The 24679-nt window shown below is 32.3% G+C and overlaps 5 protein-coding genes across 5 annotated transcripts; all 5 read right to left on the bottom strand.

Moving 5' to 3' along the window:
- Window positions 1-3: 3 nt before the first annotated feature.
- On the bottom strand, window positions 4-1121 carry LOC132915338 (baculoviral IAP repeat-containing protein 3-like). Its single transcript, XM_060975142.1, has 3 exons — window positions 480-1121; window positions 314-398; window positions 4-194 (listed from the first exon to the last, which is right to left on the bottom strand). Exons 1-3 carry the CDS (start codon window positions 1119-1121, stop codon window positions 4-6), a joined length of 918 nt encoding a protein of 305 aa, XP_060831125.1.
- Window positions 1122-5713: 4592 nt separating this feature from the next.
- Window positions 5714-6828, bottom strand: LOC132915337 (E3 ubiquitin-protein ligase XIAP-like). The gene is made up of 3 exons (XM_060975141.1): window positions 6187-6828; window positions 6020-6104; window positions 5714-5904 (listed from the first exon to the last, which is right to left on the bottom strand). The coding sequence occupies exons 1-3, from the start codon at window positions 6826-6828 to the stop codon at window positions 5714-5716; spliced, it is 918 nt and encodes a 305-aa protein (XP_060831124.1).
- Window positions 6829-11462: 4634 nt separating this feature from the next.
- Window positions 11463-12580, bottom strand: LOC132915336 (E3 ubiquitin-protein ligase XIAP-like). The gene is made up of 3 exons (XM_060975140.1): window positions 11939-12580; window positions 11773-11857; window positions 11463-11653 (listed from the first exon to the last, which is right to left on the bottom strand). The coding sequence occupies exons 1-3, from the start codon at window positions 12578-12580 to the stop codon at window positions 11463-11465; spliced, it is 918 nt and encodes a 305-aa protein (XP_060831123.1).
- A 4598-nt stretch (window positions 12581-17178) lies between these two features.
- LOC132915335 (E3 ubiquitin-protein ligase XIAP-like) lies at window positions 17179-18297 on the bottom strand. The gene is made up of 3 exons (XM_060975139.1): window positions 17656-18297; window positions 17489-17573; window positions 17179-17369 (listed from the first exon to the last, which is right to left on the bottom strand). The coding sequence occupies exons 1-3, from the start codon at window positions 18295-18297 to the stop codon at window positions 17179-17181; spliced, it is 918 nt and encodes a 305-aa protein (XP_060831122.1).
- Window positions 18298-22939: 4642 nt separating this feature from the next.
- LOC132915334 (E3 ubiquitin-protein ligase XIAP-like) lies at window positions 22940-24054 on the bottom strand. Its single transcript, XM_060975138.1, has 3 exons — window positions 23413-24054; window positions 23246-23330; window positions 22940-23130 (listed from the first exon to the last, which is right to left on the bottom strand). Exons 1-3 carry the CDS (start codon window positions 24052-24054, stop codon window positions 22940-22942), a joined length of 918 nt encoding a protein of 305 aa, XP_060831121.1.
- Between the last annotated feature and the right edge of the window lie 625 nt (window positions 24055-24679).

Raw genomic sequence — 24679 nt, 5'->3', positions numbered from 1 at the left:
GCGTTAAGCAGAAGCTATACGAACTACAGCTTTAACTTCTTCCCGGCAAATTATGCATTTCAGAAAAGCAGGGGCGCAAAAATTACATGTTGCGAGATGTCCGCAAGGTAGGAATGCAATTGTTGCTTCTCGTCTCATGCAAACTTTACACGATCGAGCATCCTCCAATTCCTGATTTTCTTGTTCCAGAGCAGCTAAAATAGTAAATAGTATATTTAAATATAATATATATTACAAATTTGTTATACGTATACGGATTTCATACAAATTAAAGAAAAAATGATCTATCTGTATTTTTATTTTCACTACTTACCACATTTCTCAACGAGAGTCATCTCGTCAGTTTCATTTTCATCATGGGATCTCTCATGATTGCCAACTGTAGTTTCTATTCGTGCCTGTAATAAATATAATGTACATAAGTATATATTGGAATTATTAATTATAATATGGTTCAGGGTGTAAGTTTTTCTACTTACTTCTGTAGGAGTTTCGTAGAAGTCTTGGCCTGTTACATTCTTAATATATTCCAAACCCCGTGCTTTGATTGTATAACAACATCCAGGAGACGAAATTGCATGTCGATTCCACGGATCTTCTCCTGGACTCCAATTGTCCATAGCAATTCCACAATGGTGACAGACAACCGTATCATTTACTCCGTTGAAGTAGAAGCCTGCATCGGCTAATTCTTCACTTTTTATATGTGTATTAGGCCATGTTGCGAATGTGCCTAATCTGGATTCGTAAGTATCATATTTCGAATTTGCTTCTTTGCTAACTGTTCTTGATCCCAAGCGGCTCTGTCTTTTCATTGGCACATTGCCGCAATTTTGATTGCGGACGAATCCGCACTCTGGTGAATATGCCTTGTGAATTTGCATGGGAGTATTAGGCTCTAAACGGTAATTTAACTTCACTTGACACACGAAACATTTGATTGTATTCGATGTGCCCGTATAAAAGAATCCTGCTGCTGCAAGGGGAATGGCAACATATACAGGCCAGTTTCGAAAAGTCAAGAGTCTTGCTGTTTCAAAACGAAGATCACATCGTTCTTGAATGCCACGCGACGTCGATGGAACCGACGACATTGGATTAATCGTTTGCATCGGCAACATTTCTGATACTGACGACGTCGTACGAATGAACCACACGAACTATTCCACTCTTACAGTAATACTGAACCTTGAATCTTAAACCTTGCTGCTAGGACGTGCCTATTTTATACAGTGATCCCTTCATCCCACTATAGGGCACTGTGCAAAGTGCGCAAGTTGTCGACCAATCAAATGTCACTGATGCTCCACCCCTTACCGTACCGCAATGTACCGTACTATAGTAGTAGTAGAAGAGTAGAAGGAAAATATCTGTGCTAAAAATTATTAATCATCGCGGAACATGATAAAATTATTTTTACAAATAAGTATACAATTTTTTCAACGTGTGAAACATCTCACACAGGGTTTCTGCAGGAAAATTCAACAGTTTGTAAGAATTTATTAATTTATTTTGAGATAAAGTTCTCTCGCGATGCGAATAATAAGACGCCGTAGCATTATGTTATATTATATTTTATCTATCATATCATGTCACTTGTCACTTTTCGCAAATGTTCCTTACCTTTGGCAACAATATACCATAGTTTGGCGCTAAAATTGTTAATTGCGTATGCACTAGACGATAGTAAAAACGAAGATTGAAGCTATTAATTATTAAAGCGATACACTTAGCTTGAAAAGCAATTAAATCTTGAAAAATATCGAGGGGATCGTTCTCGTTTGACAAATGCGAAAAAAAAGTATCGACGAAGTAAAACCATTGAAATAGACGATGCCTATGTTTTGTTACCAACAATCCTGAAATTGCTAAAATGAGTGATCATTCTCATTATTGAACGTCTGATATCTAGTGTTTATATTCGTGTTCAATGTAGCGGCGTATCTACGGTATCCGATTTCGCTTGTTTTTTCTTTAATTTTCTTTATTTTTCTCTAGCATTTTGCATTTTATGCATATTCGGTGGCAAAGATTCTTAGGGCCACAAGTGAACGTTCTAAATTTCCCATTTTTGTTGTATCTTGCTGTATGTTTCTAATTCCTAAGAAAACAGGTAGTAGAATTTCAAAAGAAAAATCTTTCCATATATAACGGTTCTATAATAACGGGTGCGTTTCTTATTCGCTTTATCTCTCCTAAGAAAATTCAGCTATTACGCTAAACATTCTATGATTGTATGGAATTTTCGTTAGCCTAAATGAGTTTTTCTCCAATACAATCGAGTGGAAAGATATGTTTTCTAAAGGTGACGAATGAGCAGATAATTTTATTCTCCTGCCTTTCCTGCCCGTATGTCTTGAAGGAAACCTCTTTATGATTAACGTCCAACGAGCCTCTATTGAATATTTGCATCAACTTCGAAGCGATACGAAGCTTTTACATTGTTGTACTTTGAAAAAATAAACTGTTATTATACTTTGAAAAATAAATTATACCGCATATCTCCTATTACTAATTATTAAATTTGATTTCCTTCACAGGACTTTTCAGATCTTCTGCTCTTTTCTTCTCTTATCAAAATGTAACTTTCCTAATCAAAATAACATATATCCATTAGAAATAGAAAAGGATACATCGAATATTCTTCTCCTTTTCTCTCTCTCTCTCTCTCTCTTTTATTTTCACTGTCTCTTATTAGAATTCTGTAATCCATACCAGGGTCGGTGTGACCTTTTGTGGGGCCAACTTCAAAAATTTATTATACATATATATAGATATCGCAATCATATATCGTCTTTGGTACTTTTCGCAAAAGTTCCTTGCAACAATATACCATCGTGTGGCACTAAAAGTGTTAATTGCGTATGCACTAGATGATAGTAAAAACGAAGATCGAAGCTATCAATTATTAAAGCGATACACTTAGCTTGAAAAGCAGTAAAATCTTGAAAAATATCGAGGGGAACGTTCTCGTTTGACAAATGTGAAAAAAAGTATCGACGAAGTAAAACCATTAAAATCGACGATGCCTATGTTTTGTTACTAACAATCCTGAAATTGCTAAAATGAATAATCGTTCTCATTGTTGAATGTCTTTATATTCGTGTTCAATGAAGCGGCGTATCTACGGTATCCTATTGCTCTCATTTCGCTTGTTTTTCGAATTTTTCATTATCTTTCTCTAGCATCTTGCATTTTATGCGCCTTAGGCACCAAAGATTCTGAGCTGGAAATCTAAACTGGCTTTTGTCGAGATAAATGTCATGTTGGTATCATCACTGGTTCCTAAATCCAGATTTGGTACAACTGCTTGCGATTCTCTTCTGTTTTCCCCCGTCCGTCACGTTTGTTTTTATCTGCGTAACCAATGTATCGTAAATGGTTGTGCAAGGTGGTGAAATACACAGCATACGAAACTAATTAGTTTATTAATCTGTATGAATCAATTAAATATCAAAAGCAAAACCAATGTAATAACAGCTTTAAACGGCATCTGAAAAACGATAACATCCAAGGAAACAACTTGCGATTTAAAGAGTCGTATATGGAAAAATTCAAAGGTTTATTATAAATTGATATAAAAGGATTACTCTGAACATTTGTCAATGATTTTCTATGCAATAATGTAATAATTCTATATAATAACGTTCTCTGTTAATGTTGTGCATTATGTTGTAAGCTTTTCTATATTTGCTTATCAATGAAATTTAAATTGACTTGTGTTGCAACTGTCTACCCTATTCTATAAATTATTTCAAGAAATGTAAGTATAGCAGCTGTTTCTTCCATGTTTATGTAAAAAGGTATTATATGAGTTTTCAAGTAACCGATACTTTGTGACCTCATTATTTTGTTTAACAAAACTTCAGCTGATTAATGTTTTTATAAATTAAAAATTTTAAAAATTTACAGCTATTGAAAATGTTTATTTTAGGATTTACTACCACTGCACATTTTTTCACGATATTGTACATCAATACAATCTGTTTGTCTTTTTGTACAGTTCCCCAGATCTAGCAACATGCAGACCTTCGTTAAGACCTTAAGAGGGAAAACTATTACTCTTGAAGTGGAAGTTTCTGACACAATAGGGAATGTGAAAGCTAAGATCCAAGAGAAAGAGATTATTATTACCGCCAATGCCAGAAATCCACAATGGAAACATATACAAAATAACTAGGATATTTTAATTTAACCGTATGGCTTGCAAAGATTACAGTCCATTCGGTCACAAGATTTAAATATTAAAGTAAAGACAAAGAAGATCCTGATACTAGTCTTGAATATGTGCTTGAATTTAGTCCATTGCGCCAACAAAATGTTCCTCCAACTATGAATGATGAAAATGTATTTGGGGAAAATAAACCAACGCCACCACGTTACAGGATACCTCCAAGAGCAATAATTTTCAATTCAGAAGAAGCAAAAATGTTTGTTTTACTGAAACATTGCGGATTAGATCTATATGTGCCTATATTTCTTGAACAATGTATCCATATATATATATATATATATATATATGTATGTATGTATGTATGTATGTATGTATGTATGTGTAAAATTTTATTACAAATTAATATTGTAAATTTATTTTAGGTTGACATTGATTTGTTTATGACTTATAACTAATGAATGTTTAATTGAAATTGGTATAAAAAATGAAGCTGACAGAAAAGCTATATTCGAAGTGATTAACAGATCATAAAAAATCAGCGACGCAAAAGGAATTTATTACCTTTTATTAATTATATCTAATTATATATCATTATTTTATTTGTTGTATACTAAAGCTGTTTTAATGTATAAATTTAAAAATATAATATCTTATGTTATAGCATATTAGTGTTATTTCTTATGCCAGCTTAGTACACTTAAGAACACATATGATACATTTCATTCTTTGCTTATAAAGATACATTTACATACATTCAAATACGAAATGGCTGTAAAATTGTTGTATTCTTGATATGTGATAATACTTTATTAATAAATACACTTTTTTTTGCTTTAGGATCATGCGGAATTGAACGCACATTTAGACAATCACTCAATTCGCTATTCTTCATTTGATCTAACTGATTTATCTTTTCCATTGTCACCGCAATATTGTTTTGATACTATTTAGTAAATTATATAATAATTGTATGTAATTTTAACTTAATCATACAGAAATTAGAAACATAAATATGTGTATACTGGATAAAGATGAGCTACTGTCTTTATCAGATTTAGCCCTTGATAGTTTCTCCTTTAGCGTTAAATGTTTTTGTCTTTGATCTTTTTCTTGCGGTAGCTATTTTTAAATAGAGAAGATTACAAGCGAAGCATAAAGAATGAAAGTACAATAAGAGAAAAAGTAAGCTATGACTTTTATGATTAGAAATATATATATGTATAATACAGTTTCATTTTACTAACAATAAGGGGAATAAAACAAGGAACAATTAGTTAGATTACTAAAAAATAAGTTAACTTTATTCAGGTAAGAGAAGATACATGACTCAGATTAATGTTTAATTAAGTAACAGTTAAAATAAAAGAAAAGTCAAAAATATACAGAAAAAACGTATAAGATTAGATTAATAATATGTTTCTATTTGCATATTATCACACATTTTAATATTACGTTTTAATGTTTTAATATTTGTTAAAAATTATTATTATTTGTACATAATTACATATATATATATATATATATATACAAGTGCATGCGTTAAGCAGAAGCTATACGAACTACAGCTTTAACTTCTTCCCGGCAAATTATGCATTTCAGAAAAGCAGGGGCGCAATAATTACATGTTGCGAGATGTCCGCAAGGTAGGAATGCAATTGTTGCTTCTCGTCTCATGCAAACTTTACACGATCGAGCATCCTCCAATTCCTGATTTTCTTGTTCCAGAGCAGCTAAAATAGTAAATAGTATATTTAAATATAATATATATTACAAATTTGTTATACGTATACGGATTTCATACAAATTAAAGAAAAAATGATCTGTGTTTTTATTTTCACTACTTACCACATTTCTCAACGAGAGTCATCTCGTCAGTTTCATTTTCATCATGGGATCTCTCATGATTGCCAACTGTAGTTTCTATTCGTGCCTGTAATAAATATAATGTACATAAGTATATATTGGAATTATTAATTATACATATGGTTCAGGGTGTAAGTTTTTCTACTTACTTCTGTAGGAGTTTCGTAGAAGTCTTGGCCTGTTACATTCTTAATATATTCCAAACCCCGTGCTTTGATTGTATAACAACATCCAGGAGACGAAATTGCATGTCGATTCCACGGATCTTCTCCTGGACTCCAATTGTCCATAGCAATTCCACAATGGTGACAGACAACCGTATCATTTACTCCGTTGAAGTAGAAGCCTGCATCGGCTAATTCTTCACTTTTTATATGTGTATTAGGCCATGTTGCGAATGTGCCTAATCTGGATTCGTAAGTATCATATTTCGAATTTGCTTCTTTGCTAACTGTTCTTGATCCCAAGCGGCTCTGTCTTTTCATTGGCACATTGCCGCAATTTTGATTGCGGACGAATCCGCACTCTGGTGAATATGCCTTGTGAATTTGCATGGGAGTATTAGGCTCTAAACGGTAATTTAACTTCACTTGACACACGAAACATTTGATTGTATTCGATGTGCCCGTATAAAAGAATCCTGCTGCTGCAAGGGGAATGGCAACATATACAGGCCAGTTTCGAAAAGTCAAGAGTCTTGCTGTTTCAAAACGAAGATCACATCGTTCTTGAATGCCACGCGACGTCGATGGAACCGACGACATTGGATTAATCGTTTGCATCGGCAACATTTCTGATACTGACGACGTCGTACGAATGAACCACACGAACTATTCCACTCTTACAGTAATACTGAACCTTGAATCTTAAACCTTGCTGCTAGGACGTGCCTATTTTATACAGTGATCCCTTCATCCCACTATAGGGCACTGTGCAAAGTGCGCAAGTTGTCGACCAATCAAATGTCACTGATGCTCCACCCCTTACCGTACCGCAATGTACCGTACTATAGTAGTAGTAGAAGAGTAGAAGGAAAATATCTGTGCTAAAAATTATTAATCATCGCGGAACATGATAAAATTATTTTTACAAATAAGTATACAATTTTTTCAACGTGTGAAACATCTCACACAGGGTTTCTGCAGGAAAATTCAACAGTTTGTAAGAATTTATTAATTTATTTTGAGATAAAGTTCTCTCGCGATGCGAATAATAAGACGCCGTAGCATTATGTTATATTATATTTTATCTATCATATCATGTCACTTGTCACTTTTCGCAAATGTTCCTTACCTTTGGCAACAATATACCATAGTTTGGCGCTAAAATTGTTAATTGCGTATGCACTAGACGATAGTAAAAACGAAGATTGAAGCTATTAATTATTAAAGCGATACACTTAGCTTGAAAAGCAATTAAATCTTGAAAAATATCGAGGGGATCGTTCTCGTTTGACAAATGCGAAAAAAAAGTATCGACGAAGTAAAACCATTGAAATAGACGATGCCTATGTTTTGTTACCAACAATCCTGAAATTGCTAAAATGAGTGATCATTCTCATTATTGAACGTCTGATATCTAGTGTTTATATTCGTGTTCAATGTAGCGGCGTATCTACGGTATCCGATTTCGCTTGTTTTTTCTTTAATTTTCTTTATTTTTCTCTAGCATTTTGCATTTTATGCATATTCGGTGGCAAAGATTCTTAGGGCCACAAGTGAACGTTCTAAATTTCCCATTTTTGTTGTATCTTGCTGTATGTTTCTAATTCCTAAGAAAACAGGTAGTAGAATTTCAAAAGAAAAATCTTTCCATATATAACGGTTCTATAATAACGGGTGCGTTTCTTATTCGCTTTATCTCTCCTAAGAAAATTCAGCTATTACGCTAAACATTCTATGATTGTATGGAATTTTCGTTAGCCTAAATGAGTTTTTCTCCAATACAATCGAGTGGAAAGATATGTTTTCTAAAGGTGACGAATGAGCAGATAATTTTATTCTCCTGCCTTTCCTGCCCGTATGTCTTGAAGGAAACCTCTTTATGATTAACGTCCAACGAGCCTCTATTGAATATTTGCATCAACTTCGAAGCGATACGAAGCTTTTACATTGTTGTACTTTGAAAAAATAAACTGTTATTATACTTTGAAAAATAAATTATACCGCATATCTCCTATTACTAATTATTAAATTTGATTTCCTTCACAGGACTTTTCAGATCTTCTGCTCTTTTCTTCTCTTATCAAAATGTAACTTTCCTAATCAAAATAATATATATCCATTAGAAATAGAAAAGGATACATCGAATATTCTTCTCCTTTTCTCTCTCTCTCTCTCTCTCTTTTATTTTCACTGTCTCTTATTAGAATTCTGTAATCCATACCAGGGTCGGTGTGACCTTTTGTGGGGCCAACTTCAAAAATTTATTATACATATATATAGATATCGCAATCATATATCGTCTTTGGTACTTTTCGCAAAAGTTCCTTGCAACAATATACCATCGTGTGGCACTAAAAGTGTTAATTGCGTATGCACTAGATGATAGTAAAAACGAAGATCGAAGCTATCAATTATTAAAGCGATACACTTAGCTTGAAAAGCAGTAAAATCTTGAAAAATATCGAGGGGAACGTTCTCGTTTGACAAATGTGAAAAAAAGTATCGACGAAGTAAAACCATTAAAATCGACGATGCCTATGTTTTGTTACTAACAATCCTGAAATTGCTAAAATGAATAATCGTTCTCATTGTTGAATGTCTTTATATTCGTGTTCAATGAAGCGGCGTATCTACGGTATCCCATTGCTCTCATTTCGCTTGTTTTTCGAATTTTTCATTATCTTTCTCTAGCATCTTGCATTTTATGCGCCTTAGGCACCAAAGATTCTGAGCTGGAAATCTAAACTGGCTTTTGTCGAGATAAATGTCATGTTGGTATCATCACTGGTTCCTAAATCCAGATTTGGTACAACTGCTTGCGATTCTCTTCTGTTTTCCCCCGTCCGTCACGTTTGTTTTTATCTGCGTAACCAATGTATCGTAAATGGTTGTGCAAGGTGGTGAAATACACAGCATACGAAACTAATTAGTTTATTAATCTGTATGAATCAATTAAATATCAAAAGCAAAACCAATGTAATAACAGCTTTAAACGGCATCTGAAAAACGATAACATCCAAGGAAACAACTTGCGATTTAAAGAGTCGTATATGGAAAAATTCAAAGGTTTATTATAAATTGATATAAAAGGATTACTCTGAACATTTGTCAATGATTTTCTATGCAATAATGTAATAATTCTATATAATAACGTTCTCTGTTAATGTTGTGCATTATGTTGTAAGCTTTTCTATATTTGCTTATCAATGAAATTTAAATTGACTTGTGTTGCAACTGTCTACCCTATTCTATAAATTATTTCAAGAAATGTAAGTATAGCAGCTGTTTCTTCCATGTTTATGTAAAAAGGTATTATATGAGTTTTCAAGTAACCGATACTTTGTGACCTCATTATTTTGTTTAACAAAACTTCAGCTGATTAATGTTTTTATAAATTAAAAATTTTAAAAATTTACAGCTATTGAAAATGTTTATTTTAGGATTTACTACCACTGCACATTTTTTCACGATATTGTACATCAATACAATCTGTTTGTCTTTTTGTACAGTTCCCCAGATCTAGCAACATGCAGACCTTCGTTAAGACCTTAAGAGGGAAAACTATTACTCTTGAAGTGGAAGTTTCTGACACAATAGGGAATGTGAAAGCTAAGATCCAAGAGAAAGAGATTATTATTACCGCCAATGCCAGAAATCCACAATGGAAACATATACAAAATAACTAGGATATTTTAATTTAACCGTATGGCTTGCAAAGATTACAGTCCATTCGGTCACAAGATTTAAATATTAAAGTAAAGACAAAGAAGATCCTGATACTAGTCTTGAATATGTGCTTGAATTTAGTCCATTGCGCCAACAAAATGTTCCTCCAACTATGAATGATGAAAATGTATTTGGGGAAAATAAACCAACGCCACCACGTTACAGGATACCTCCAAGAGCAATAATTTTCAATTCAGAAGAAGCAAAAATGTTTGTTTTACTGAAACATTGCGGATTAGATCTATATGTGCCTATATTTCTTGAACAATGTATCCATATATATATATACATATATATATATATATATATATATATATATATATATATATATATATATGTATGTATGTATGTATGTATGTATGTATGTATGTATGTATGTGTAAAATTTTATTACAAATTAATATTGTAAATTTATTTTAGGTTGACATTGATTTGTTTATGACTTATAACTAATGAATGTTTAATTGAAATTGGTATAAAAAATGAAGCTGACAGAAAAGCTATATTCGAAGTGATTAACAGATCATAAAAAATCAGCGACGCAAAAGGAATTTATTACCTTTTATTAATTATATCTAATTATATATCATTATTTTATTTGTTGTATACTAAAGCTGTTTTAATGTATAAATTTAAAAATATAATATCTTATGTTATAGCATATTAGTGTTATTTCTTATGCCAGCTTAGTACACTTAAGAACACATATGATACATTTCATTCTTTGCTTATAAAGATACATTTACATACATTCAAATACGAAATGGCTGTAAAATTGTTGTATTCTTGATATGTGATAATACTTTATTAATAAATACACTTTTTTTTGCTTTAGGATCATGCGGAATTGAACGCACATTTAGACAATCACTCAATTCGCTATTCTTCATTTGATCTAACTGATTTATCTTTTCCATTGTCACCGCAATATTGTTTTGATACTATTTAGTAAATTATATAATAATTGTATGTAATTTTAACTTAATCATACAGAAATTAGAAACATAAATATGTGTATACTGGATAAAGATGAGCTACTGTCTTTATCAGATTTAGCCCTTGATAGTTTCTCCTTTAGCGTTAAATGTTTTTGTCTTTGATCTTTTTCTTGCGGTAGCTATTTTTAAATAGAGAAGATTACAAGCGAAGCATAAAGAATGAAAGTACAATAAGAGAAAAAGTAAGCTATGACTTTTATGATTAGAAATATATATGTATAATACAGTTTCATTTTACTAACAATAAGGGGAATAAAACAAGGAACAATTAGTTAGATTACTAAAAAATAAGTTAACTTTATTCAGGTAAGAGAAGATACATGACTCAGATTAATGTTTAATTAAGTAACAGTTAAAATAAAAGAAAAGTCAAAAATATACAGAAAAAATGTATTCGATTAGATTAATAATATGTTTCTATTTGCATATTATCACACATTTTAATGTTACGTTTTAATGTTTTAATATTTGTTAAAAATTATTATTATTTATACATAATTACATATATATATATATATATATATACAAGTGCATGCATTAAGCAGAAGCTATACGAACTACAGCTTTAACTTCTTCCCGGCAAATTATGCATTTCAGAAAAGCAGGGGCGCAATAATTACATGTTGCGAGATGTCCGCAAGGTAGGAATGCAATTGTTGCTTCTCGTCTCATGCAAACTTTACACGATCGAGCATCCTCCAATTCCTGATTTTCTTGTTCCAGAGCAGCTAAAATAGTAAATAGTATATTTAAATATAATATATATTACAAATTTGTTATACGTATACGGATTTCATACAAATTAAAGAAAAAATGATCTATCTGTATTTTTATTTTCACTACTTACCACATTTCTCAACGAGAGTCATCTCGTCAGTTTCATTTTCATCATGGGATCTCTCATGATTGCCAACTGTAGTTTCTATTCGTGCCTGTAATAAATATAATGTACATAAGTATATATTGGAATTATTAATTATAATATGGTTCAGGGTGTAAGTTTTTCTACTTACTTCTGTAGGAGTTTCGTAGAAGTCTTGGCCTGTTACATTCTTAATATATTCCAAACCCCGTGCTTTGATTGTATAACAACATCCAGGAGACGAAATTGCATGTCGATTCCACGGATCTTCTCCTGGACTCCAATTGTCCATAGCAATTCCACAATGGTGACAGACAACCGTATCATTTACTCCGTTGAAGTAGAAGCCTGCATCGGCTAATTCTTCACTTTTTATATGTGTATTAGGCCATGTTGCGAATGTGCCTAATCTGGATTCGTAAGTATCATATTTCGAATTTGCTTCTTTGCTAACTGTTCTTGATCCCAAGCGGCTCTGTCTTTTCATTGGCACATTGCCGCAATTTTGATTGCGGACGAATCCGCACTCTGGTGAATATGCCTTGTGAATTTGCATGGGAGTATTAGGCTCTAAACGGTAATTTAACTTCACTTGACACACGAAACATTTGATTGTATTCGATGTGCCCGTATAAAAGAATCCTGCTGCTGCAAGGGGAATGGCAACATATACAGGCCAGTTTCGAAAAGTCAAGAGTCTTGCTGTTTCAAAACGAAGATCACATCGTTCTTGAATGCCACGCGACGTCGATGGAACCGACGACATTGGATTAATCGTTTGCATCGGCAACATTTCTGATACTGACGACGTCGTACGAATGAACCACACGAACTATTCCACTCTTACAGTAATACTGAACCTTGAATCTTAAACCTTGCTGCTAGGACGTGCCTATTTTATACAGTGATCCCTTCATCCCACTATAGGGCACTGTGCAAAGTGCGCAAGTTGTCGACCAATCAAATGTCACTGATGCTCCACCCCTTACCGTACCGCAATGTACCGTACTATAGTAGTAGTAGAAGAGTAGAAGGAAAATATCTGTGCTAAAAATTATTAATCATCGCGGAACATGATAAAATTATTTTTACAAATAAGTATACAATTTTTTCAACGTGTGAAACATCTCACACAGGGTTTCTGCAGGAAAATTCAACAGTTTGTAAGAATTTATTAATTTATTTTGAGATAAAGTTCTCTCGCGATGCGAATAATAAGACGCCGTAGCATTATGTTATATTATATTTTATCTATCATATCATGTCACTTGTCACTTTTCGCAAATGTTCCTTACCTTTGGCAACAATATACCATAGTTTGGCGCTAAAATTGTTAATTGCGTATGCACTAGACGATAGTAAAAACGAAGATTGAAGCTATTAATTATTAAAGCGATACACTTAGCTTGAAAAGCAATTAAATCTTGAAAAATATCGAGGGGATCGTTCTCGTTTGACAAATGCGAAAAAAAAGTATCGACGAAGTAAAACCATTGAAATAGACGATGCCTATGTTTTGTTACCAACAATCCTGAAATTGCTAAAATGAGTGATCATTCTCATTATTGAACGTCTGATATCTAGTGTTTATATTCGTGTTCAATGTAGCGGCGTATCTACGGTATCCGATTTCGCTTGTTTTTTCTTTAATTTTCTTTATTTTTCTCTAGCATTTTGCATTTTATGCATATTCGGTGGCAAAGATTCTTAGGGCCACAAGTGAACGTTCTAAATTTCCCATTTTTGTTGTATCTTGCTGTATGTTTCTAATTCCTAAGAAAACAGGTAGTAGAATTTCAAAAGAAAAATCTTTCCATATGTAACGGTTCTATAATAACGGGTGCGTTTCTTATTCGCTTTATCTCTCCTAAGAAAATTCAGCTATTACGCTAAACATTCTATGATTGTATGGAATTTTCGTTAGCCTAAATGAGTTTTTCTCCAATACAATCGAGTGGAAAGATATGTTTTCTAAAGGTGACGAATGAGCAGATAATTTTATTCTCCTGCCTTTCCTGCCCGTATGTCTTGAAGGAAACCTCTTTATGATTAACGTCCAACGAGCCTCTATTGAATATTTGCATCAACTTCGAAGCGATACGAAGCTTTTACATTGTTGTACTTTGAAAAAATAAACTGTTATTATACTTTGAAAAATAAATTATACCGCATATCTCCTATTACTAATTATTAAATTTGATTTCCTTCACAGGACTTTTCAGATCTTCTGCTCTTTTCTTCTCTTATCAAAATGTAACTTTCCTAATCAAAATAATATATATCCATTAGAAATAGAAAAGGATACATCGAATATTCTTCTCCTTTTCTCTCTCTCTCTCTCTCTCTCTCTTTTATTTTCACTGTCTCTTATTAGAATTCTGTAATCCATACCAGGGTCGGTGTGACCTTTTGTGGGGCCAACTTCAAAAATTTATTATACATATATATAGATATCGCAATCATATATCGTCTTTGGTACTTTTCGCAAAAGTTCCTTGCAACAATATACCATCGTGTGGCACTAAAAGTGTTAATTGCGTATGCACTAGATGATAGTAAAAACGAAGATCGAAGCTATCAATTATTAAAGCGATACACTTAGCTTGAAAAGCAGTAAAATCTTGAAAAATATCGAGGGGAACGTTCTCGTTTGACAAATGTGAAAAAAAGTATCGACGAAGTAAAACCATTAAAATCGACGATGCCTATGTTTTGTTACTAACAATCCTGAAATTGCTAAAATGAATAATCGTTCTCATTGTTGAATGTCTTTATATTCGTGTTCAATGAAGCGGCGTATCTACGGTATCCCATTGCTCTCATTTCGCTTGTTTTTCGAATTTTTCATTATCTTTCTCTAGCATCTTGCATTTTATGCGCCTTAGGCACCAAAGATTCTGAGCTGGAAATCTAAACTGGCTTTTGTCGAGATAAATGTCATGTTGGTATCATCACTGGTTCCTAAATCCAGATTTGGTACAACTGCTTGCGATTCTCTTCTGTTTTCCCCCGTCCGTCACGTTTGTTTTTATCTGCGTAACCAATGTATCGTAAATGGTTGTGCAAGGTGGTGAAATACACAGCATACGAAACTAATTAGTTTATTAATCTGTATGAATCAATTAAATATCAAAAGCAAAACCAATGTAATAACAGCTTTAAACGGCATCTGAAAAACGATAACATCCAAGGAAACAACTTGCGATTTAAAGAGTCGTATATGGAAAAATTCAAAGGTTTATTATAAATTGATATAAAAGGATTACTCTGAACATTTGTCAATGATTTTCTATGCAATAATGTAATAATTCTATATAATAACGTTCTCTGTTAATGTTGTGCATTATGTTGTAAGCTTTTCTATATTTGCTTATCAATGAAATTTAAATTGACTTGTGTTGCAACTGTCTACCCTATTCTATAAATTATTTCAAGAAATGTAAGTATAGCAGCTGTTTCTTCCATGTTTATGTAAAAAGGTATTATATGAGTTTTCAAGTAACCGATACTTTGTGACCTCATTATTTTGTTTAACAAAACTTCAGCTGATTAATGTTTTTATAAATTAAAAATTTTAAAAATTTACAGCTATTGAAAATGTTTATTTTAGGATTTACTACCACTGCACATTTTTTCACGATATTGTACATCAATACAATCTGTTTGTCTTTTTGTACAGTTCCCCAGATCTAGCAACATGCAGACCTTCGTTAAGACCTTAAGAGGGAAAACTATTACTCTTGAAGTGGAAGTTTCTGACACAATAGGGAATGTGAAAGCTAAGATCCAAGAGAAAGAGATTATTATTACCGCCAATGCCAGAAATCCACAATGGAAACATATACAAAATAACTAGGATATTTTAATTTAACCGTATGGCTTGCAAAGATTACAGTCCATTCGGTCACAAGATTTAAATATTAAAGTAAAGACAAAGAAGATCCTGATACTAGTCTTGAATATGTGCTTGAATTTAGTCCATTGCGCCAACAAAATGTTCCTCCAACTATGAATGATGAAAATGTATTTGGGGAAAATAAACCAACGCCACCACGTTACAGGATACCTCCAAGAGCAATAATTTTCAATTCAGAAGAAGCAAAAATGTTTGTTTTACTGAAACATTGCGGATTAGATCTATATGTGCCTATATTTCTTGAACAATGTATCCATATATATATATATATATATATATATATGTATGTATGTATGTATGTATGTATGTATGTATGTGTAAAATTTTATTACAAATTAATATTGTAAATTTATTTTAGGTTGACATTGATTTGTTTATGACTTATAACTAATGAATGTTTAATTGAAATTGGTATAAAAAATGAAGCTGACAGAAAAGCTATATTCGAAGTGATTAACAGATCATAAAAAATCAGCGACGCAAAAGGAATTTATTACCTTTTATTAATTATATCTAATTATATATCATTATTTTATTTGTTGTATACTAAAGCTGTTTTAATGTATAAATTTAAAAATATAATATCTTATGTTATAGCATATTAGTGTTATTTCTTATGCCAGCTTAGTACACTTAAGAACACATATGATACATTTCATTCTTTGCTTATAAAGATACATTTACATACATTCAAATACGAAATGGCTGTAAAATTGTTGTATTCTTGATATGTGATAATACTTTATTAATAAATACACTTTTTTTTGCTTTAGGATCATGCGGAATTGAACGCACATTTAGACAATCACTCAATTCGCTATTCTTCATTTGATCTAACTGATTTATCTTTTCCATTGTCACCGCAATATTGTTTTGATACTATTTAGTAAATTATATAATAATTGTATGTAATTTTAACTTAATCATACAGAAATTAGAAACATAAATATGTGTATACTGGATAAAGATGAGCTACTGTCTTTATCAGATTTAGCCCTTGATAGTTTCTCCTTTAGCGTTAAATGTTTTTGTCTTTGATCTTTTTCTTGCGGTAGCTATTTTTAAATAGAGAAGATTACAAGCGAAGCATAAAGAATGAAAGTACAATAAGAGAAAAAGTAAGCTATGACTTTTATGATTAGAAATATATATATGTATAATACAGTTTCATTTTACTAACAATAAGGGGAATAAAACAAGGAACAATTAGTTAGATTACTAAAAAATAAGTTAACTTTATTCAGGTAAGAGAAGATACATGACTCAGATTAATGTTTAATTAAGTAACAGTTAAAATAAAAGAAAAGTCAAAAATATACAGAAAAAATGTATTCGATTAGATTAATAATATGTTTCTATTTGCATATTATCACACATTTTAATGTTACGTTTTAATGTTTTAATATTTGTTAAAAATTATTATTATTTATACATAATTACATATATATATATATATATATATACAAGTGCATGCGTTAAGCAGAAGCTATACGAACTACAGCTTTAACTTCTTCCCGGCAAATTATGCATTTCAGAAAAGCAGGGGCGCAATAATTACATGTTGCGAGATGTCCGCAAGGTAGGAATGCAATTGTTGCTTCTCGTCTCATGCAAACTTTACACGATCGAGCATCCTCCAATTCCTGATTTTCTTGTTCCAGAGCAGCTAAAATAGTAAACAGTATATTTAAATATAATATATATTACAAATTTGTTATACGTATACGGATTTCATACAAATTAAAGAAAAAATGATCTATCTGTATTTTTATTTTCACTACTTACCACATTTCTCAACGAGAGTCATCTCGTCAGTTTCATTTTCATCATGGGATCTCTCATGATTGCCAACTGTAGTTTCTATTCGTGCCTGTAATAAATATAATGTACATAAGTATATATTGGAATTATTAATTATACATATGGTTCAGGGTGTAAGTTTTTCTACTTACTTCTGTAGGAGTTTCGTAGAAGTCTTGGCCTGTTACATTCTTAATATATTCCAAACCCCGTGCTTTGATTGTATAACAACATCCAGGAGACGAAATTGCATGTCGATTCCACGGATCTTCTCCTGGACTCCAATTGTCCATAGCAATTCCACAATGGTGACAGACAACCGTATCATTTACTCCGTTGAAGTAGAAGCCTGCATCGGCTAATTCTTCACTTTTTATATGTGTATTAGGCCATGTTGCGAATGTGCCTAATCTGGATTCGTAAGTATCATATTTCGAATTTGCTTCTTTGCTAACTGTTCTTGATCCCAAGCGGCTCTGTCTTTTCATTGGCACATTGCCGCAATTTTGATTGCGGACGAATCCGCACTCTGGTGAATATGCCTTGTGAATTTGCATGGGAGTATTAGGCTCTAAACGGTAATTTAACTTCACTTGACACACGAAACATTTGATTGTATTCGATGTGCCCGTATAAAAGAATCCTGCTGCTGCAAGGGGAATGGCAACATATACAGGCCAGTTTCGAAAAGTCAAGAGTCTTGCTGTTTCAAAACGAAGATCACATCGTTCTTGAATGCCACGCGACGTCGATGGAACCGACGACATTGGATTAATCGTTTGCATCGGCAACATTTCTGATACTGACGACGTCGTACGAATGAACCACACGAACTATTCCACTCTTACAGTAATACTGAACCTTGAATCTTAAACCTTGCTGCTAGGACGTGCCTATTTTATACAGTGATCCCTTCATCCCACTATAGGGCACTGTGCAAAGTGCGCAAGTTGTCGACCAATCAAATGTCACTGATGCTCCACCCCTTACCGTACCGCAATGTACCGTACTATAGTAGTAGTAGAAGAGTAGAAGGAAAATATCTGTGCTAAAAATTATTAATCATCGCGGAACATGATAAAATTATTTTTACAAATAAGTATACAATTTTTTCAACGTGTGAAACATCTCACACAGGGTTTCTGCAGGAAAATTCAACAGTTTGTAAGAATTTATTAATTTATTTTGAGATAAAGTTCTCTCGCGATGCGAATAATAAGACGCCGTAGCATTATGTTATATTATATTTTATCTATCATATCATGTCACTTGTCACTTTTCGCAAATGTTCCTTACCTTTGGCAACAATATACCATAGTTTGGCGCTAAAATTGTTAATTGCGTATGCACTAGACGATAGTAAAAACGAAGATTGAAGCTATTAATTATTAAAGCGATACACTTAGCTTGAAAAGCAATTAAATCTTGAAAAATATCGAGGGGATCGTTCTCGTTTGACAAATGCGAAAAAAAAGTATCGACGAAGTAAAACCATTGAAATAGACGATGCCTATGTTTTGTTACCAACAATCCTGAAATTGCTAAAATGAGTGATCATTCTCATTATTGAACGTCTGATATCTAGTGTTTATATTCGTGTTCAATGTAGCGGCGTATCTACGGTATCCGATTTCGCTTGTTTTTTCTTTAATTTTCTTTATTTTTCTCTAGCATTTTGCATTTTATGCATATTCGGTGGCAAAGATTCTTAGGGCCACAAGTGAACGTTCTAAATTTCCCATTTTTGTTGTATCTTGCTGTATGTTTCTAATTCCTAAGAAAACAGGTAGTAGAATTTCAAAAGAAAAATCTTTCCATATGTAACGGTTCTATAATAACGGGTGCGTTTCTTATTCGCTTTATCTCTCCTAAGAAAATTCAGCTATTACGCTAAACATTCTATGATTGTATGGAATTTTCGTTAGCCTAAATGAGTTTTTCTCCAATACAATCGAGTGGAAAGATATGTTTTCTAAAGGTGACGAATGAGCAGATAATTTTATTCTCCTGCCTTTCCTGCCCGTATGTCTTGAAGGAAACCTCTTTATGATTAACGTCCAACGAGCCTCTATTGAATATTTGCATCAACTTCGAAGCGATACGAAGCTTTTACATTGTTGTACTTTGAAAAAATAAACTGTTATTATACTTTGAAAAATAAATTATACCGCATATCTCCTATTACTAATTATTAAATTTGATTTCCTTCACAGGACTTTTCAGATCTTCTGCTCTTTTCTTCTCTTATCAAAATGTAACTTTCCTAATCAAAATAATATATATCCATTAGAAATAGAAAAGGATACATCGAATATTCTTCTCCTTTTCTCTCTCTCTCTCTCTCTCTCTCTTTTATTTTCACTGTCTCTTATTAGAATTCTGTAATCCATACCAGGGTCGGTGTGACCTTTTGTGGGGCCAACTTCAAAAATTTATTATACATATATATAGATATCGCAATCATATATCGTCTTTGGTACTTTTCGCAAAAGTTCCTTGCAACAATATACCATCGTGTGGCACTAAAAGTGTTAATTGCGTATGCACTAGATGATAGTAAAAACGAAGATCGAAGCTATCAATTATTAAAGCGATACACTTAGCTTGAAAAGCAGTAAAATCTTGAAAAATATCGAGGGGAACGTTCTCGTTTGACAAATGTGAAAAAAAGTATCGACGAAGTAAAACCATTAAAATCGACGATGCCTATGTTTTGTTACTAACAATCCTGAAATTGCTAAAATGAATAATCGTTCTCATTGTTGAATGTCTTTATATTCGTGTTCAATGAAGCGGCGTATCTACGGTATCCTATTGCTCTCATTTCGCTTGTTTTTCGAATTTTTCATTATCTTTCTCTAGCATCTTGCATTTTATGCGCCTTAGGCACCAAAGATTCTGAGCTGGAAATCTAAACTGGCTTTTGTCGAGATAAATGTCATGTTGGTATCATCACTGGTTCCTAAATCCAGATTTGGTACAACTGCTTGCGATTCTCTTCTGTTTTCCCCCGTCCGTCACGTTTGTTTTTATCTGCGTAACCAATGTATCGTAAATGGTTGTGCAAGGTGGTGAAATACACAGCATACGAAACTAATTAGTTTATTAATCTGTATGAATCAATTAAATATCAAAAGCAAAACCAATGTAATAACAGCTTTAAACGGCATCTGAAAAACGATAACATCCAAGGAAACAACTTGCGATTTAAAGAGTCGTATATGGAAAAATTCAAAGGTTTATTATAAATTGATATAAAAGGATTACTCTGAACATTTGTCAATGATTTTCTATGCAATAATGTAATAATTCTATATAATAACGTTCTCTGTTAATGTTGTGCATTATGTTGTAAGCTTTTCTATATTTGCTTATCAATGAAATTTAAATTGACTTGTGTTGCAACTGTCTACCCTATTCTATAAATTATTTCAAGAAATGTAAGTATAGCAGCTGTTTCTTCCATGTTTATGTAAAAAGGTATTATATGAGTTTTCAAGTAACCGATACTTTGTGACCTCATTATTTTGTTTAACAAAACTTCAGCTGATTAATGTTTTTATAAATTAAAAATTTTAAAAATTTACAGCTATTGAAAATGTTTATTTTAGGATTTACTACCACTGCACATTTTTTCACGATATTGTACATCAATACAATCTGTTTGTCTTTTTGTACAGTTCCCCAGATCTAGCAACATGCAGACCTTCGTTAAGACCTTAAGAGGGAAAACTATTACTCTTGAAGTGGAAGTTTCTGACACAATAGGGAATGTGAAAGCTAAGATCCAAGAGAAAGAGATTATTATTACCGCCAATGCCAGAAATCCACAATGGAAACATATACAAAATAACTAGGATATTTTAATTTAACCGTATGGCTTGCAAAGATTACAGTCCATTCGGTCACAAGATTTAAATATTAAAGTAAAGACAAAGAAGATCCTGATACTAGTCTTGAATATGTGCTTGAATTTAGTCCATTGCGCCAACAAAATGTTCCTCCAACTATGAATGATGAAAATGTATTTGGGGAAAATAAACCAACGCCACCACGTTACAGGATACCTCCAAGAGCAATAATTTTCAATTCAGAAGAAGCAAAAATGTTTGTTTTACTGAAACATTGCGGATTAGATCTATATGTGCCTATATTTCTTGAACAATGTATCCATATATATATATACATATATATATATATATATATATATATATATATATATATGTATGTATGTATGTATGTATGTATGTATGTATGTATGTGTAAAATTTTATTACAAATTAATATTGTAAATTTATTTTAGGTTGACATTGATTTGTTTATGACTTATAACTAATGAATGTTTAATTGAAATTGGTATAAAAAATGAAGCTGACAGAAAAGCTATATTCGAAGTGATTAACAGATCATAAAAAATCAGCGACGCAAAAGGAATTTATTACCTTTTATTAATTATATCTAATTATATATCATTATTTTATTTGTTGTATACTAAAGCTGTTTTAATGTATAAATTTAAAAATATAATATCTTATGTTATAGCATATTAGTGTTATTTCTTATGCCAGCTTAGTACACTTAAGAACACATATGATACATTTCATTCTTTGCTTATAAAGATACATTTACATACATTCAAATACGAAATGGCTGTAAAATTGTTGTATTCTTGATATGTGATAATACTTTATTAATAAGTACACTTTTTTTTGCTTTAGGATCATGCGGAATTGAACGCACATTTAGACAATCACTCAATTCGCTATTCTTCATTTGATCTAACTGATTTATCTTTTCCATTGTCACCGCAATATTGTTTTGATACTATTTAGTAAATTATATAATAATTGTATGTAATTTTAACTTAATCATACAGAAATTAGAAACATAAATATGTGTATACTGGATAAAGATGAGCTACTGTCTTTATCAGATTTAGCCCTTGATAGTTTCTCCTTTAGCGTTAAATGTTTTTGTCTTTGATCTTTTTCTTGCGGTAGCTATTTTTAAATAGAGAAGATTACAAGCGAAGCATAAAGAATGAAAGTACAATAAGAGAAAAAGTAAGCTATGACTTTTATGATTAGAAATATATATATGTATAATACAGTTTCATTTTACTAACAATAAGGGGAATAAAACAAGGAACAATTAGTTAGATTACTAAAAAATAAGTTAACTTTATTCAGGTAAGAGAAGATACATGACTCAGATTAATGTTTAATTAAGTAACAGTTAAAATAAAAGAAAAGTCAAAAATATACAGAAAAAACGTATAAGATTAGATTAATAATATGTTTCTATTTGCATATTATCACACATTTTAATATTACGTTTTAATGTTTTAATATTTGTTAAAAATTATTATTATTTGTACATAATTATATATATATATATATATATATATATATATATATATATATACAAGTGCATGCGTTAAGCAGAAGCTATACGAACTACAGCTTTAACTTCTTCCCGGCAAATTATGCATTTCAGAAAAGCAGGGGCGCAATAATTACATGTTGCGAGATGTCCGCAAGGTAGGAATGCAATTGTTGCTTCTCGTCTCATGCAAACTTTACACGATCGAGCATCCTCCAATTCCTGATTTTCTTGTTCCAGAGCAGCTAAAATAGTAAATAGTATATTTAAATATAATATATATTACAAATTTGTTATACGTATACGGATTTCATACAAATTAAAGAAAAAATGATCTGTGTTTTTATTTTCACTACTTACCACATTTCTCAACGAGAGTCATCTCGTCAGTTTCATTTTCATCATGGGATCTCTCATGATTGCCAACTGTAGTTTCTATTCGTGCCTGTAATAAATATAATGTACATAAGTATATATTGGAATTATTAATTATACATATGGTTCAGGGTGTAAGTTTTTCTACTTACTTCTGTAGGAGTTTCGTAGAAGTCTTGGCCTGTTACATTCTTAATATATTCCAAACCCCGTGCTTTGATTGTATAACAACATCCAGGAGACGAAATTGCATGTCGATTCCACGGATCTTCTCCTGGACTCCAATTGTCCATAGCAATTCCACAATGGTGACAGACAACCGTATCATTTACTCCGTTGAAGTAGAAGCCTGCATCGGCTAATTCTTCACTTTTTATATGTGTATTAGGCCATGTTGCGAATGTGCCTAATCTGGATTCGTAAGTATCATATTTCGAATTTGCTTCTTTGCTAACTGTTCTTGATCCCAAGCGGCTCTGTCTTTTCATTGGCACATTGCCGCAATTTTGATTGCGGACGAATCCGCACTCTGGTGAATATGCCTTGTGAATTTGCATGGGAGTATTAGGCTCTAAACGGTAATTTAACTTCACTTGACACACGAAACATTTGATTGTATTCGATGTGCCCGTATAAAAGATTCCTGCTGCTGCAAGGGGAATGGCAACATATACAGGCCAGTTTCGAAAAGTCAAGAGTCTTGCTGTTTCAAAACGAAGATCACATCGTTCTTGAATGCCACGCGACGTCGATGGAACCGACGACATTGGATTAATCGTTTGCATCGGCAACATTTCTGATACTGACGACGTCGTACGAATGAACCACACGAACTATTCCACTCTTACAGTAATACTGAACCTTGAATCTTAAACCTTGCTGCTAGGACGTGCCTATTTTATACAGTGATCCCTTCATCCCACTATAGGGCACTGTGCAAAGTGCGCAAGTTGTCGACCAATCAAATGTCACTGATGCTCCACCCCTTACCGTACCGCAATGTACCGTACTATAGTAGTAGTAGAAGAGTAGAAGGAAAATATCTGTGCTAAAAATTATTAATCATCGCGGAACATGATAAAATTATTTTTACAAATAAGTATACAATTTTTTCAACGTGTGAAACATCTCACACAGGGTTTCTGCAGGAAAATTCAACAGTTTGTAAGAATTTATTAATTTATTTTGAGATAAAGTTCTCTCGCGATGCGAATAATAAGACGCCGTAGCATTATGTTATATTATATTTTATCTATCATATCATGTCACTTGTCACTGTGCTAGACGACACCAAAACAGATCAACTTGAAAACCTTGCCAACGATATACACAAGATTGAAAACCACAATGAAAAAAACGAAATATTAGTCTCCCTAGTTATTGAAACTGAATCTACCATATCGGAACTCCATGTTATCA

This window comes from Bombus pascuorum, chromosome 16 (genome assembly GCF_905332965.1).
Source record: "Bombus pascuorum chromosome 16, iyBomPasc1.1, whole genome shotgun sequence".
Taxonomy (NCBI): domain Eukaryota; kingdom Metazoa; phylum Arthropoda; class Insecta; order Hymenoptera; family Apidae; genus Bombus; species Bombus pascuorum.
This window is presented reverse-complemented; position numbering and strand designations above follow the sequence as displayed.